Genomic DNA, 17829 nt, shown 5'->3' on the forward strand with positions numbered 1-17829 from the left:
GCCTTGCAGGTTTGAAACGACAGGAGGGTGAGTAATTAATGACAAAATTTTCATTTTGGGTTGGAGTAGACCTTAACATTTTGATATATCTCATGATAAAAGCTCATATTCCACCCCAAAGTAAAAAAATAAATAAAAACTTTTTACTATTTACATACATTATACACACACACACACACACACACACACACACGCACACACATTTATATATTAGTCAGCAGCTTTGTTTCCAGATTTGTTTTTCCTATTCATTTTCCCATAAGGATTAATGAAAAAAAACTCTTTAAGAGTTATAAGCTATGAATCAAACAAGTCCGCTATGAGGTGATTGAAAATTGGAAAAATAGAACAATGGTGTGTGCACACCAAAGATAAAGCGAATATTCTCATTGAGTTACTGTAGATTACGTGCGGGATGTTTTCTGTGTCAATTGTGCAAAACATTCACTGCGTAATGCAAACACTCCAGCACGTGTAAACAGAAATGTGTCTATAAGCTCTTCACTGATTGGCTTGTGTGACAACACATCATCTGAATTTTCCACTTTTATATTTTTCATCTTGCACAGAAGACGTGTTTGCAGGCATATATTGCGTGTTCACGGTGACCACATCGCACAAATTCACAACTTTGAATTGATTTTGTATGTAATCTACTAATTAATAATTAGTAAAACATTATAATAACAATAAAAAATATTATTTATATAGATAGATATAACTATTCATTTAATATTAATTATGTATATAGAAGCAAAAATATTATATATTTATTGCAAAATATGTGTGTGTGTGTGTATGAGTGTATAGTTTTGTTTTGATTTACTGTGTTTCGTTTTCTGATTGATGCATTTCTTTGCAGTAAATTTGTCTATCAACAATCTCATTTTTAAAAGTTATTATCATTATCGTGTTGCTGTAGCTCAATTGGTAGAGCAATGCAAGGTTGGGGGTTCGATTCCCCGGGATCACATGATAGGTAAAAATTGATAGCCTGAATGCACTGTAAGTCACTTTGGATAAAAGCATCTGCTCAATGCATTCATTTAATTTAATATCGTCAATTTTCCTACATTGAAAATGAATAGTTTATTTTCAGAAACTGACTGCACTCTATTCCAATTATTTTTAAAGGTGATTCTCATTATATTATTATTACTGTATTATAGTAACATTACTGTATTAAATGGTACAGAAATAGGCTTTGTTTTCTTTGAATATAATTTGCATGTGTTATAGGCATATTTGTTTTATATTTGTTTGGGTCCCAGAAGCCTCCAGCTTTTCCAGCCACACTCATCCACTGTCCATGAAAGTTACAACACTTCTCATGCATTCTCAAGGACATGCTTCAGAAAGTCTTCACATGTGATAAAGGTTTGTTACAAAGTAGTGGAAATTCCTGCCAAGAGATTCACAGTTTTGATGACAGGCCGGAACCCTCACTGTCCACTAGGGCTGCGCCGATCACGAACAGCCGATCGTTATGCGCATCTCGTCAGTAAAGCCGGTTCTCTAATTAGCGGTAAATTCCCTCAGGTGCGTGATTTCATTAACGATCATTAACGATCAGCCGGAGCACCCCTACTCTCCACATCAAGTTATTTTGTTCAAGAATTCCCTGCTGATACTAAAGGAAGATTATAGAACTTCTTTACCGAGTATGTCAGCCACAAAATGTCTGGTACGTTTACTATGTGAACCGACCTGTGTTTGTTTGGGAAAAACAAATCGTATCCTCTGCTTTCTTGGAATTTCTTAAATATGTGGTTTCTTTTTGACTAGATCAAGTTTGTGAAGTGTGAAGTTCCTGATGTCATCAGGCTGTAGCCATTAGTTGATTGAGCTGGTATGGTAAATAAGGCACAGTGTGGACCCAGGAACAGAATCTTCCTCTAAATCTGTTGCTATCCTTTAAGTCGTGTGCTGACCATCTGCTCTGCTGTGAGGTCCCCAAATCCTCAGAGAGCTCAGCGAAGTGCACCTCTAATACTCTCCTTATGGCTACTTATGCAATCTACAGAGTGCACTGAGTTGGACATGAGTGTTTATCTGTGCATGTTCATTTGATTCTGTGTTCTGAGCCAGAAATCAGAAAGTATGATGTAGGCTAGTATATGTATATTATATTTAGTGTGTATTATTATAAAATATTTCTACATTTGTTACTGTATTTTTGTATAATTATACTTAAATTATTCATATAATATTCACTTTACATGATAACACTCTGCAAACACTGCAGTATGCACACCATGTACAGTATATATTTTCTGTATGCCATAACACACTGCACCTTTTATTTGTGCACTGTACAAATGTTTAAATTCTGTGAAATACCGTTAATAATTATTGTCATGTTATTATCCAATAAATAGTCACTAAAAATAAAAATTCTGTACTATAATTTAAAAATAATATCACTACATTTCAAATAATGTGAAAGTAGTTATCACAACATTATAATATGCAGCAGATATATATTACTTTTGAGATTTTAAATAAATGATTAGTGTTAAATATAGGTATAAATACTGTCAAACTTACCACATTTCAAAAACTTCCAAAAATAAGGCTTAAAATATGTTGACTTTATTGCATTATATGCCAGTAGTTGACTTCAAAAATATGAAAGAAAAAAAACAAACAAAACAAAATGCTTATTTGATAATGTTTGCATGCCTGAAAATAGGGAATCAATTTTAACCAAATATGTACACTATTAATTGTAAAATAATTAAACAATAAAAAATATAGATGTAACAAAACTCACAACCAAGCAGAAAAAGAAAATAAAGAATTCCGAAAGTGCAGTATGCGTGGCGAAAGCTAGACAGAAAATACCAGAAATTTTACGTGCCTATAAGACCCAGTGACGTCGAAAGCGTCCTCTTATGCTGCGTAAATTTGTAATGTCCCTAGCCTTTTTGCGTGTTTCATGCCTGCCTATTGCAGCCTAGCCTAAGTGTCGATTACGTTCAATAAAAAAAAAAAAACACACACACATGGCCTGTTCTCAAGTCCATTTAAAGTTTAATTTTTTTAACAGTTGTTTGAAATGGATTGAATCATTATTTAAAATAATCTGTTTTGAAATGCCTAAATCATAAATGCAGCTGGGTTGAAGCCTGCAGTGATGTTTTTCTTTTGTTATGGAAGCCGTCCCCTCTGAATATTTATATTTTTTCAAGAATGTTGCACTCCTGTTGCTGTTTGTTATTCTGCCAGAAACTTCATGCCAATAAATAAGAAATATTGCTGACTTGTGCGTTTCCAGCGCTCTTTTTACGTTCGTCCATTATTTGACGTTGAAAAAGGAAACGTCTTTTTTTAGACATGGAAAATCGATTTTACAATCGATTCAATGAACACTTAAAAAATCGAAAATGCTTTTTTAACAAAAGTGACAGCCCTATGCTGCACAGTACGCAAAAGCAATATTAGTATTCCTAAACATAGCCAGTGTATTGGAAACCAGCTAAAGGATGATAGGATCTGTTAGTTTTGCCATAACACTCACTGCTCTCCATTTCCTTAACAGCTATTTTTCCACAAATGGTATCCAAACATTCTACTTGAACAAGTCTTGGACTGCAGTTAAGCCCTTAAACAATCCCAATGTTTAAAAGATGTCTAAATACAAGCCCAAATTTTCATCCAACACAATTTAGTGTTCTGCAAATGTCCCTGTGTAGATTGTGTCGGTTATATCAATAACAATGCTATGGAGGACTGAACAGAGACCTCGGTGAGACCTGTCTCTGCACCTGAGAGCGCTGGCTGGAATCCAGATATCAGTCTCAGCCGCACAAGAGGGAGGCTCATTGGCTCCTGATGAGAGACGGGCACCAGCAGACAGGGGCCACATTGACCTCACAAGCACACATAAATAAAGCCCTGCTCCTGAACGGGCTCCTGTATTGAAACACCGAAGGCTGTTAGTGTTTGAGTTGTTGTTTAAAAGATAGCCTGTGCCCTCAGCTGAAATAACACATCAGATTGTGTGAAGACTGAAGGTAGACTCATGATTTGTTTAGCTTCAAACAAATACAGGTCTGTGGGTGTTATTTCAGTTTTGTAACCTGCCGGATTATTTCAGTTTGCTGGGCGCTTATAGCGAAGTCAGATGTAGTATGTTAAACATTGACATTTATGTACCGTTTATAGGAATTTAACAAAGCAATTACCATGTTTTTATTTTGCGTCAGTGTACACAGGGCTTCTGTAATGAATAGTTACCCTTAGAGACTATTCAGGCATTATTAAGTGGATGGTTGTGAATCGAGTTATTGTGTGTCTGCTAGAAAAGGTGGCAGCTGGTGATTTTGGCAGCCGGCTGATTTTCTGTGCTCTGTTGAGAGCAGATAGTGACCCAGTGTGTATTGAAAGACAAATCTGGCCATTCTTGATAGTAATTCTTAAACAAGTCTGGTTTAATCACTTAAAAACTGAAGCTAATCATTTAACTTGATCTTTTGGTTTGTTAGTTTTGTGAAATTATGAGTGGGATTATTAACTTAATTAGTTTACTCTTGCTAAAAGAGAATATGTCTATGGATACACAATATCTAGATATCCAGACAGAAGTGTATGCTCTGAAATGTTTGCAAATTCATAGTGTGTTTGATGGATGATGAAAAAAAAAAAAAAAAAAAAAAGACTCCGTGCATACTATTTAACCTATGCAAATTTGTATTGTAATCTGTTTCTCTCCTCAGAATGCATTGTTGTTTTCAAAATTTGTAATTCAAATATTCCTGAAACACTGTTACATCTTGTTGAATGGACATTCATTCGTATGATTTGGTGTGTTTTTTTAAAAACTGGTAACTGATTAAGTAGAAAAATGACAAAAAAAGAGGAAAATTATGAATCTCTCTCTCTCTCTCTCTCTCTCTCTCTCTATATATATATATATATATATGTATATGTATATATATATATATATATATATATATATATATATATATATATGTATGTGTGTGTGTGTGTGTGTGTGTGTGTGTGTATATGTATATATATGTGTGTGTGTATGTGTATATATATGTGTGTGTGTATATGTATATATATGTGTGTGTGTATGTGTATGTATATATATATATATATATGTATGTGTGTATATGTGTGTGTATATATACCAGTGACCAGTGGTATATATACAATGGTATATATACCAGTGAGGTTGCATATATGTCACGTATCCTTACCAATGGAACTTGTTACTTGTGTCCATGAATGTATTATTCCATTATTAAGATATTTGCTTGTTATAGATACCGCTACATTTCCCAAAAGCATTGCATTGTTGGTTCCAAGGGCGTTTACAGTATACAGGGGTTGTGCAATGAAACTGAAACTTATTTTAGACTACAGTAATTTATTACTGCATTCTTTTGCTGCTAACAGACCATCGATTTGTTTTAGGAATGACAGCTACAAGTCCTGAACAGTGGCTAGGGTGATTTTGAGCCATTCCTCTCGCAGAACAGTTGCCAGGCCAGGCCAGACTCGCTCCTCTAAAACACCCCAAAGTGGATCAATAATGTTCAGATCTGGTGAATGTGCAGGCCATGGGAGGTGTTCACCTTCACTTTCATCTTCATCAAAACCGTCTGTCACCAGTCTTCTTGTGTCTATTTGTGTATTATCATCCTAATACATGCGCCACCTTCAGGGTACAATGTTTGAACCATTGGGAGCACATGGTCTTCCAGAATGGTTAGATAGTTCTTGGCAGGGATGTGCCCGTTTGAAGATGCTGCCCAAACAGTGCATGCAGCAGTCTGGGTGGATAAGCCTCTTTGGGGCATCTCTACACAGCCAGTGAGTGTGGACTCATTAGAGAGCAATACATGTTTCACATTGTCCACAGGCCAAGATTTGCGCTGATGAAACTGCCATTTGCCATTGGCACAAGTAACTAAAGGTTTGGCTATGACAGCCTAATCATGAATATTGACCCTGTGGATCTCCCAGTTGGAAACAATAGATTTGAGATGCACAATTAATTCTGCAGTTTTTGCATAAAGTCCCTTTTAGACAGCTTCCTCATGCGTTGACGGTTACTAATGTTGGATGTGGTTTGCAATTTGTGCTGATATGCCCACATTACCCTGGATACAATGGCTCTCGATACACCACAATGACTTGTCCTGGTCACAAGTGCACCAGTGAGACATGCACCATCAATTTATCCTCCTTTGAACTCTGGTTTGTCTCCCATTAGGTTGTGTGGATTAGGGCTGTGTGATAGGGACAAAAAAAAAAACCTATCACAATTTTTTTTTTTATAAATTTTGCGATTACGATTTTGACACACACAGACATGCTTTACAGTCATAAATGCATTCAGTATAAATTTGAAACATATTTCCAAAAGAAAACCACTGAGAGCTTTATCAAAAAGTTGTATTATGTCTCTAGAAAAGACTTAAGTCAAAATAATCACTAAGTAAAGATGTCAAACAAAATCTAGACATATGACAAAAGATTATAATAAAAAAATAAAATAAAACCCATGGTCAGGGAATTATTATAATTTTTTTTTTTAACCATGCATTGGTCATAAAGCTCACTGTAGCGGTGCCTCAGGTGTTATATGTTTTGCTCAATATATTTATTGCCCAAGGTTCACAAGTACTCCGTCTGCAGTGCGTATACAGTAAGTTATGTGTACGAGAGCACATTATTGTAACGCGAAAGCACATTAAAATAATGCACGAGCGGATAGACGCAGACGCATGCAGATTTCCTTTGCTCTGTTAACAAAACCAGATGCTCAGATCATAAACTGTATAACGCTCAGATACACGCTGCCTTAAAATGTGTCTCCTCTCGCTCAACCTGTGTCCTGTGCTCTCATAACTCTCTCTGTGCTCATTCGCAAGATATTAAATCTTTTTGCACCTTTCTATTTATAACCTTTTCTGTTCTCATCTTTTTACCGCGTGCAGTGTGAACGTTCTGATCCATTAACATGGGCTCAAAAAGAAAAGCTACGCATCACAGAAATAGTGTGTGAACCTGGAGTTAGGCATATGCCCGGTCTGCTCTGTTCTCGCGCTCCACTTAGGCGCGCTGCATTCTGATTGGTTCAGATAACATACTGCGGGAGGTCAGAGCTGCGGAAAATCGTGCTATAAAGCGATTTAGAAATCGCCCACACTCAAAACGCGATTTTATTTCAATTTTAATTAATCGCACAGCCCTAGTGTGGATTAAAGTAGCTTTGCTATTGCTCTGCTAATTAAAGTTTAATACACTGCCATTGCTGATGGAATGGAAATTAGTGAAGAGTCGCATATGGTCACGAAACCTCCAACACAGAGCTGGACGATTAATCGAAGAATAATTGAAAATTATTCGAAATTCAGAACCTCTAACCGACATAATTTTCCCATGTTGGTTCATCATATTAAAATCAGAGTATTGTTCTCCATGTTAACATAATGATTGTCTCTTTTCTTTCTCTGGCAGTTGTAATGTCTTGAAGCGGTACCCGGACCGTTTGAAGGATGTACAGTGAGTGCTGATGGAAACTGCTGCTCCAATATGAGTGTTCATGATGTTGGCGGGAGACGACGCTTTGAGGACTCTGAGTTCACCCTGCGCATCTACCCAGGGGTCATCGCAGAGGGCAGCATCTACTGCCCCATCACCGCCCGTAAGATCACTTCGGCTGCAGAGGTTATCGAGCAAGTCATTGAACGCCTCCAGCTAGATAGGACGAAATGCTACGTCCTAGCAGAAGTGAAGGAGTTTGGCGGGGAAGAATGGATCCTCAACCCAACCGACTGTCCTGTCCAGCGCATGATGCTTTGGCCTCGCATGGCCTTGGAGAACCGCTTCAGCAGTGAGGACTACCGCTTCCTGCTGCGAGAAAAGAATCTCGATGGCTCCATCCACTACGGCAACTTGCAGATGTGGCTGCAGGTCACAGAAGAGCGGCGGCGCATGGTGGAGCGGGGCTTCCTGCCGCAGCCCTTGCCGAAGGACTTCGATGACCTTTGTAACCTGCCGGATCTCAATGAGAAGACTCTGCTGGACAACCTGCGCAGTCGCTTCAAACAGGAGAAGATCTACACCTATGTGGGCAGCATCCTCATAGTCATCAACCCCTTTAAGTTCCTTCCTATCTATAACCCCAAATATGTTAAGATGTACGATAATCACCAGCTGGGCAAGCTGGAGCCGCACATCTATGCGGTGGCGGACGTGGCCTACCATGCTATGCTGCAGAGTAAGCAGAATCAATGCATTGTTATTTCTGGAGAGAGTGGATCAGGCAAGACTCAAAGCACCAACTTCCTGATCCACCATCTAACGGCTCTAAGTCAGAAAGGCTTTGCTAGTGGGGTTGAGCAGATCATTCTGGGTGCCGGACCAGTGCTGGAGGTAAGAGCTGATTATAGAAATGTAATATTTCACAAGGTTGTTGGCAGTGGTTTTTATAGACCAATTTTTTTTTTTTTTTATAGTTTATTAGGTATTAATAATCAAAAACCGGGTACAACTTTTGTTCTGGGTCAAATTGTTCCACATTTGTTTCCATGCCATTTGCCAAAAATCAACACAATTTAAAACAAAAGTTCATGCAAAAACTCTTTATTATAAAATTAAAAATATTAATATTATTAATAGAGTATATAAATATTATCTAACATTATTTGTACATAGTCTGTGTTTTTATGTTATTTCTTTGTATTTTTGTTATGTCAGGTTTTCAATCTCCAGTGAGTGTAAAATGAGCTCCTCGCACTGTGCTGCAACAATATGGTAATCAAGGTCCATGAAACTAACAACCAAAAACAACATTTGTCAAATTTTTTTTATGGTAAAACTCAATTCGTTAAAAAAAAATTGTGAAAAAAAAGTGTTCGAAAATCTGCTGGGTTTCGAAAAAGTTGGGTTTTTTTATAACCTAATTTTTGCTGGTTTTCAAAGTGTTGATTTTTGGCATGGAAACTAATGTTTAGTTACTTTGACCCCAACACAAAAGTAATATTTAAATTTAGAGTGGGTCAGATTGACGTGAAAACAACAGGAAGGTTAATACCATTTGGCAACAAGTTATAGGTTTGAGCTTAGATCTGATCTTTAGGAAAAATTCTGTTCTGTCGTAACCCACTGAAACGTGTTTAGACATTCTTCTGTCAGTTGCTTGGTTGCTATTCCTGTCAGGTCATGCTTGGTATCTGTATATTAAACACGTCAAGTGTATATGGTTGTCTGTGATTGTGTTGCTTCATGTAGCATTTTTAGTTTCAGATTGAACAGAAAAACTTGTCACGCCAACTTGTCATTTGTCTTGGTGAGTCTTTTGAATCCTGAGGCATTACCTTTGAGGTCTGAGAGAACCATTCGCTCTTCGGCCTCTGTTTGAAATACTCAACGGCACACCTTTAAAAAAACAAGTTATTGTGTTTTGTACAATTGTCACATTCTTTGATTTGCTTCCAGTTTTGTTTGTTTTGTAGTCTGGATAACCTCTTAAAGTGATGATAGTTTAGAAAGGCATACACTAGGTCATGCAATACAATGTTACAGTCATAATGCAGCCAAAAGAACAGGTTTTGAAAGCTGCTCTTGTGGACTCCAGTCATGCCAGGAATTCCACATGGCTTTTGTCACCAAGACGCACATGATGCTGTTTTGATAACGTTATCAACTTTACTTTGGTTAGTGCTTTTCTGTGTGTAGTTTACTGGTAGGGTTTTTTGTCACTGGAAGAATGATACGTTAAAAGTCGGTATCAAAATAATTTATTCGCGCACATTTATTAAAGCGAACCATAAGAGGCCAAGATAAAATCAAAGCAACTGTCACTTGTGGCCTATTGCTTTGGCATGTTGTTGCCAGCATTTTATAGAAGACATAATGTGCAATAAATAAGTACATTCATTATTAATAATAACCGTTCAAAAGATAAACATCTTTTGCCAAGTAATGTAGTTCATTATTTGGCCAGACTCTGGATACGTAGCCTTTACTAATGTAGTTACTATTAATATTCCACTGATGTTCAGCGTATATTTTGTGTTTTAGGAACAATATACTGCTGCTTCAACTGGGACTACAGTATATTGACAATAAAGAACAGCTTTGAGTGCCTTATTGATTTTAATTAAATTGTTACTACATAAAATATTAATCACACATTCTCATTAAAACTTTATTTTATTGCGCAATTCATGAAGGCAGGCCTTCCTGCACAGCACATATGCCGTCTCCCTTTTTTTCGCAGAGTAAGCTTGTTAGTAGAGTGCTATGAACTAAATTGGTTGTCAGATTAGTAAAATGGCCAGAAATGGAATTTTATTTGTCTATTTCAGTCTAAAACACTTGATATAATCATACTTTTTTACTTGCTATCTGCTTGCTTAAAAAAGGCTAGTGTTTAAGCATATGGGTTAATGCCCAACCATCTGGCTCAATTGAATGGCTCTTGAGTGGAGAGGATGGGCTTTAATTGTTTGCAGAGTCATTACTGATTAATGCAGAGTGTGTGGAGTGGCCAAGCACACAGACGTCTCTTCCTCTTTACTCATATGGAGGTGACCCATCTGTCACTCTTTCTAATGACAACACTGCCGGTTTATACACACACTCAGTGCCCGAAGCTCTTTAAGTGCAAGGGAGTTGACAAGTGGTGTACAAGTGTGTAGTTTTAATGTTTTAACTAGTGGTGGTTGCTAATTCGTCCGAAATGAGTGATACCTAAAATCATGTGGGTTGTCGAGTATTAGGCTACTTTAAGATATCAGACTTGCACGTCGCATAGACTTACACTGAAAGTGGAGAACCTAAGACATATCTGGAACCTCCAGAACATTTACTTTATGGTTGAAACTATCATGGCCAAGCACCCCTCAAGTAATCCTTGAGAAAATGAATTATGTTTCTGGATGTATGATCAACTGTGCATTGATTATGTTGGTTAATTTACCCAAAAATTTAAATTCTGTCATTATTTAGCCACCCTCATGTCGTGCCAAACCCACAAGACTTCCCGTACTAACTTTCTGGGCCTTGAACATAGTAATTCTGTTGCTGTCTATGCAGGGTCAGAAAGCTCTCGGATTTCATCAAAAATATCTTCATTTGTGTTCCAAAGATGAACTAAGGTCTTACCGGTTTGGAGTAATTAAGGGAGTAATTAATAACAGATTTCTTTTTTTTTTTTTTTACTTTTCTTTCAGGCACATTGATGTGATGCAACCTGTTCTTCAAGGCCTATGACAGACGTTTAGAAAGGCGTTTATATATTGCGAATTATCGGTGAAGAGTTGCCTGGCAGTTGAAATGCAGGAGCTTTCATTTGTACACCACTTCCTTCTTCTTTAGCAGGCTTTTGTTATGGGTATAATCTTCTCTAAAGCTTAAAATTTCTGCTCGAGTGAGAATATCAGTTTCAAAGACTCATCTCATGCTGGCTTTCTGCCAGAGCAGTAGCGTTGATAGTTGGGAGTCTGTGTTATGAGTTGGCTAATATGTAGTGAGGATTATTCATCCAACAAACCTTCTGCTGTCATTTTTAAAGAGTTGTTGACTCAGTGCTTGGCATTTGTGCGCTGCTGGTATCTTTAATCAGAAGTGTTGCGTTGTAATGCATCAGATGGTTCCTAAAGACTTCAGTTTCATGATTCAGAAATTTCAGTTGTTAGCCACACAATGGGCCTTTTTTTTTTGGAATCAAATAATTGTGCAGAATATGTTTGAAAGTCCCTTGTGTGTTGAGAGGTTTCAGTTTTTCCAGATAGTACAAGTTTGAAAAATTTTCCATTAATTATTTTTGGTATTTGGACTTCTGGTTTAGAAGTAGTTAACTTTTTGGTCGTTGGATTTCTCTGATGTCATTTTCTACAGTCCAATTTTCGCAATGTCTAAACCTTGGCACAGTCCTCAGTTCAGTTGTTTTCTTGAGTAATTCGGTGGGTTTAAAGGTATTTGTGCGATTGTGTGACGGTGTGTGAGGTAAGGGTCTCTGGGAGTTTGGCAGGCTGCTTGGGTTCGTTTCCAGGCCTAAGTGAGGATTGGTGTTTTTCAGTCCAACAGAAACATTTCAGCTAGAGCCATATAAAGTCAGCCCGGGTCACAGCATGGCCGTTCCTCCCCAGCAGCCTGTAATGAATCTTTAATACCTACTGTCATTAGTCCTAATGCGCTACTGGGATTATTGTGAATCACTGCTAGCACTGGGTGGGGCGGCAGAGTTTGGGGGATTTACTGTATGTTAGTATTCTTTATCCTGGCAGAGATGTTCTGGTATGTATTAAAGCCAACAGTATCTTGATCATTTCGTTTTTATGGTTTAAAAAAAAAAGTGTTGCTGAGCTTTATGAAGATCAGTTTATGTTGACATGAAATAATCTGAAAGTATTACATTTAAATTTTACGTAATGGAAACTCCAACCTGATCTTCTGTTACAAGGTGGTGATTTTGAATGTCCACCTCTAAACCTAATCGTCATTGAGCCGATTCTCTCAAATATTGTCGGATTGCTGTTTTTATCATTTATATTTGAAATGATGTATTTGGAGAAAAAGAGACAACATCTTCTGTTCCCCGTAGAAGCACTTAATATAGCTGTTTTGAGCACCAAATAAATAAGACATAATTCGTGAATATTTATTTTGTGTAGATATCGCTTGGTAGCCCTCAGGTGTGTCCAGTCATGTAATTTAATAAATTTATGATAAATCATGTTGTCACAATAGTAAATTTAAAACAGAATTCCTCAAAATGAACATCAAAAGTTTAGCCTGAATCTTTACATATGAGATTTGAGGAAGGTAATGTACAGTGCCACGTCTCATAAACACGGCTTGGATTGGTCATGTAGGGTCACTGCTTTTCAGGATCTTAAGTGGAAAGAGTGAAAGGGTTAAGCCAGCTCTTCTGTACTTTATCTGTCAAATCAATTCAAATTGGTTTTAATCAGTTCTCCACTGAAATCACTGAAGCCTGTTGTAAACACAGTGCAGGTGTCCTGATAAATCCTTGTCTGAAATGCTGGGCAATACATTGTCTAGTCTCACAGAGCCAGACGTCTGACTATCAGTATCAGTACGTCTGGTTCACATCGCTGCTGCTTCTGGTCGCCCAATCAGCTTCTACTTTGTTTTTCATTAACATTATAATTCTGCTAGATTACGGTGTTCTGTAGTTTACTAGTATAATGTATTGTCATAAAAGCATTACTGCATGTTAGCATTTATTTTGTAGAATTGTGGTTCACCTGTTATCATGGTCAGTACGCAAGCTAACATTATTTGGACTGGACAGTTGAAGTCTTCCCTGACCAATGGTCCTTCAGAAGTGTTAGAGTAAACTTCTAAAGTGGTGAAAAGAGACTTGAAGAGTTTACATTATCATTTGCTCAAATAGCAAAAAAAAAAAAAAAAAAAAAAAAAATGTAGAAAGATTAAGGTAGAGAGAGCGATGTCAAATTTACCGTCACTTCCCCAGAAGGTACATTAGAAACATCCTTTTTACTAGTTTTTTTTTTCAACAACATTGTAATATAAACAAATAAAATATAAAACAACTTGCTAGAACTATAGCTAGTTTTGCAGTATTTCTAACTGTGGAAATGCACCATCACGGTCTGTGAAAAGGATCCATCATGCTTGCATTCCCAGGGTTCCTGCATGTCTCTCTGCAGACCTTTGGTCCAGGTGTGGTTTCACTCCAACACAACATACTGTCAGTTTCTCTCAAGTGTGGTAAATCTCATCCATTCTGTGTGGATCTGACTTACATTCTTTTTGAAAACCTTCTTTTTTTCTTCTTTCAAACATCATGAAGCACTTGTGCTTTTTCTACAAGGAAAGAAATGATTGGAAAGACTGAACTCTTGTTAACTGGATTGCTAGTAGGTCTGACAAAGAAAATGGCAAATCATTAAGCTCATTCGTTGTTGGCATGGTTTTTTTATTGTTGTAAAAGACCTGACTGACTGTTGACTTAGTTCACCTAGATGTTCAGACTATTGCATGAATTGCATTGTTGAACGTTAGATAGTAAACACCCAGGCCATGCCAATGAATGGCTTTCTTCTCCTCACAGCTGTGCTTTATTTATACAAACCAATCAAGCTTTTTACACCGTGTATTGTAGTATGAGTAGTTAAGATATTGTGAATGAAAGCTGGTATCAGATTTAATGTTCTCTTAATATTGATTGTATTGAGTTTGTTTTATTTATTTATTTATTTATTTATTTTTTTTTTTTTGCCGAGTAGCACACACAACTTTTTTATTAACTATTTTATTTTATTGAACAATGTCTCATATTAAGTTATTTTGTAGCCACAGGAACTTGTAAATTACACACATGCAATGTAGGACAGTCAGATCTTCATTCCAGCATTTTCAATGTCAATTTTCAATTTCAATGTCAAAATTACAAATTATGATACAAATGTTTGCATTTAGTAATAGCATAAGACGTCTGTATGGGTTTTTGTGATATTGCTACAAAATAATACACCAATATAAATGGTGTACCACCCAAAAATGACAATTGTTATCATTTACTGTCCCTTATGTTCAGGGTTGGGGGTAACGCATTACAAGTAACATGAGTTACGTAATCAGATTACTTTTTTCAAGTAACTAGTAAAGTAACGCATTACTTTTTAATTTACAAGAAAATAACACCAGTTACTTTGTTTTGTCATTTATTGACTGACAAGTCTCCTGTCCCCATATTGGGAGAAATCAGAAGTATAGAGGCGTTGTGTGCATTGTGTGAACATGATGTAGTTCTACATTAAATGTGAATGTGCATTAATTCATCCCAGTTGCAAAAAAAAAAAAAAGTATTTATCAAAAAATGTATTCAAACAGTGAAATGCAAACTCAGGATCTGACACAAACCTGCAATAATTATCTTAAATACTATGTTAAATAGCACAAATGTATCTAATCCCATTTTATTAACCAGTGTCTTTGCTGCTGACCTTTGATCCAGTTCAGCCATACTAATAAGCAAAAATTACTTGTAGATAAACTAAAAGTTGTGCTTACTTTTGTTTTTTTTATTGCTGAAGAGTGTTGAACCTTCTTCTCCTGTGTTCTACTCTACAGACGTCAATTGACTTTTCCTTCAGCCTGAGGTTTATTCATTACACTTTTTGGTGTGAAAGGGCTTTTACATTTGTAAATAGAACTTCTATTAAAAACACATTGTATAACATTACTTTCTATGAAAAGTAACTAAGTAATGTAATAAGTTATTTTTTTTTTTTAGGGAGTAACACAATATTGTAATGCATTACTTTTAAAAGTAACTTTCCCCGACATTGCTTATGTTGTTTCCAAACCTGTTTGAGTTTCTTTCTTTTGTTGAACACACACACATACACACACACACACACACACACACAGATATTTTGAAGAATTTTGCTAACCAAAATGTTCATGGTAGCCACTGACTGAAACCTTAAGTTAAAACTTTAAAGGAAAATTCTCTCATCATTTACCCTTTTAGAAAGTTATAGTCATACAGTAGAATACAAGTAAAAGAGGTGCCAGAAACTTCCAATAAAAGCACATGCTTCTTTCAGGATGGTTTCAGGATGATTTCAGATTTTACTCTTACTGTAGTTTGTTTTGAAGTTTAAGAGTTTAATGAAATGGTCACCGATTATGGGATGGCAGTGCAGATCCAGACCCAAGACTGTTCCACCCAAAACATTAATCATTTCTTGTACATTTTTCATATTTTACCATGTAGTTCTGAAAACAGAAAACATGTACACTTCTATGTTATGTATTAAAAATATTTTGCTTCCATAAAATGAAGCCTATTGTTGAACCATTACAGTTTTTGCCTTTTCAGATTTAAACGTTCTATTTTCCCAAGTAAATTTGTTTTTTGTTTTTTTCATCGTAGAAATATATTATCGCACAAATGAATATCAAAAAGTAAAATCATTTTCAAAATTTATAGAAATGTCTTGAGCACCAAATCAGCTTTATAGAAATATTTCAAAAAAAATATTTGCCACTGACTGCAGAGAATTCAGCTATATATATATATATTTTTTTTTTTATAAATTAAAATAGAAATTTGTAATAATTATTCACAACATTACTGTTTTTACTTTGTTTTTGATTAAATAAATGCAGCTTTGGTGAGCATAAGAGACTTCTTTCAGAAACATCTTATTTACTATATTTATTGCTTGTAGTTGCTTATATTATTCCTTATTTATACTCTTTAAAACAAGAAAGTCATAACATTGCATAGTTTAATATTACACAGTTTCTATAATAAACTTTAAATTAATTAAAAAATGTAAAATATTTTCAGTTTCTATAATGAGAGTGAAACTGTCACAAATGCATTACTATATCACTACTAAATGTGCTCAGTTGTTACAAAAATTTTTGCACATTGAAAAATCTGAGTGATTGTAAACTTAATGCTACTAAATTGTATTGATCTATTTTTGGATTCTGGAGTGAGATGTGATCTGGACATGTTTTAATGGCATTTGATTGTAAAATGTTTTTTTACAAACCTTTGCTAAGAATGAAACAGAAGTTGAAATTAGTGGATTTCAGTGTGTTTCTTATTTGTCTTTCATCACACAGTCTTTTCATTTCTACTGCAGTCTGCCCTCATTAATGTGTATATTTCATTATGCATGCAGCATGAGTCACCTGCAGATATGTTTCATTGTTATTTATAAATATAATTTTTACAGTGCCAAATATTTGCATTTTGCTTTGTTTGCACTGGCAGTTGCTGTCAGACATTTCCATACTGGTCACTGAGAGTTCAGAGTGCACTCGACAGATACCTGTAACACTCAGCGGGACACTGGAGGGAATCCCTGTGTTTGTCTCAACGTCACAGCTAATCAGATTGGCCTCCTTTCTCAGAGTTCCAAGTGGGATGTTTTACTAAAGTATGTTGGTTTCCCCCTCCCCCAGCCACCAGCCGGGCCCATGTGATTAATGTGGGCTGTGTTTCTGGTCACCACCTGTTTCTTAGCAAGCAATAGCGCAGAACTGCAATGCAGCCCTAAAGCTGAACTGTTTACAGTTTTAGACCACACTTATGCAATGTGTGGGCGACTGTTTACATTTAAAGAGATAGCAGACCTAAAAAGTCACTTTGTTGTTTTCATGGTTTATATTGTTCTCCTTAAAATTACCAAAACCGATAATGTTTATAGAACAAAGTGGTTGTGGAATTCTACAGAATAATGTGTTTTTGTTCCACCGGAGCAGAAAAGCATGGGTTTGGAATGGCATTAATGTTTCGATTTTTCAACATTTCATTCATGCTTAAAAGCAGTTGGCTACATTTCAGCCCAAAGAAATTAAGTTTTAAATGAATTTAATTTGCCCTAATGTCATTCCAAACTGGATGAATTTTCTTCTGCATTGTTTTTCTAGCTCCATACAATGAAGGTCCTCGACGTCCAGTGTTGTTTTGGACCTCGTTGACCTTTTATTGTATGTGGAAGTTCATTTTTCAAAAGATCAAAACCTGGTAGTAAAGAATAAGAAGTCTTCTGCATATATAGTCTTTAATAATTAGTTTAATACAACTTTGTGCAGCTCACTTGATTCAGGGCTGTGTGCTGCTATTCAGAGCGAATAGTTAAGTTTCTTGTTGGGAAATGCTCCAAACTAAATCTGATCTGTAGGGTTGGACAGAAGTTTGTGGAAGTGATCCAGCCCTGCCTTGTCAAGCCTGATAACATGGCTTCTTTGGATTTCTAAGATGTTTAAGGCTTTATAGGGATAAAGTAGGCATTTTCTTTAGACTTTAAGCCATCTTAAAGATCTGTTAAAGAAGAATGAAAAAAT

The 17829-nt window shown here is 36.2% G+C and overlaps 1 protein-coding gene across 8 annotated transcripts in view; it reads left to right on the forward strand.

Moving 5' to 3' along the window:
* LOC113106355 (unconventional myosin-IXa-like) overlaps positions 1 to 17829 on the forward strand; it is a 122398-nt gene that overhangs the window by 21288 nt on the left and 83281 nt on the right. For all 8 annotated transcript variants that reach the window (XM_026268201.1, XM_026268203.1, XM_026268207.1 and 5 more), the window contains exon 2: positions 7477 to 8394. In XM_026268201.1, coding sequence (XP_026123986.1) covers positions 7552 to 8394 — 843 coding nt within the window. In that variant the 5' untranslated portion in view covers positions 7477 to 7551. The remainder of the gene's footprint in view (positions 1 to 7476; positions 8395 to 17829) is intronic.

The sequence above is a fragment of the Carassius auratus genome, chromosome 7 (assembly GCF_003368295.1).
Source record: "Carassius auratus strain Wakin chromosome 7, ASM336829v1, whole genome shotgun sequence".
In the NCBI taxonomy this organism is placed as follows: domain Eukaryota; kingdom Metazoa; phylum Chordata; class Actinopteri; order Cypriniformes; family Cyprinidae; genus Carassius; species Carassius auratus.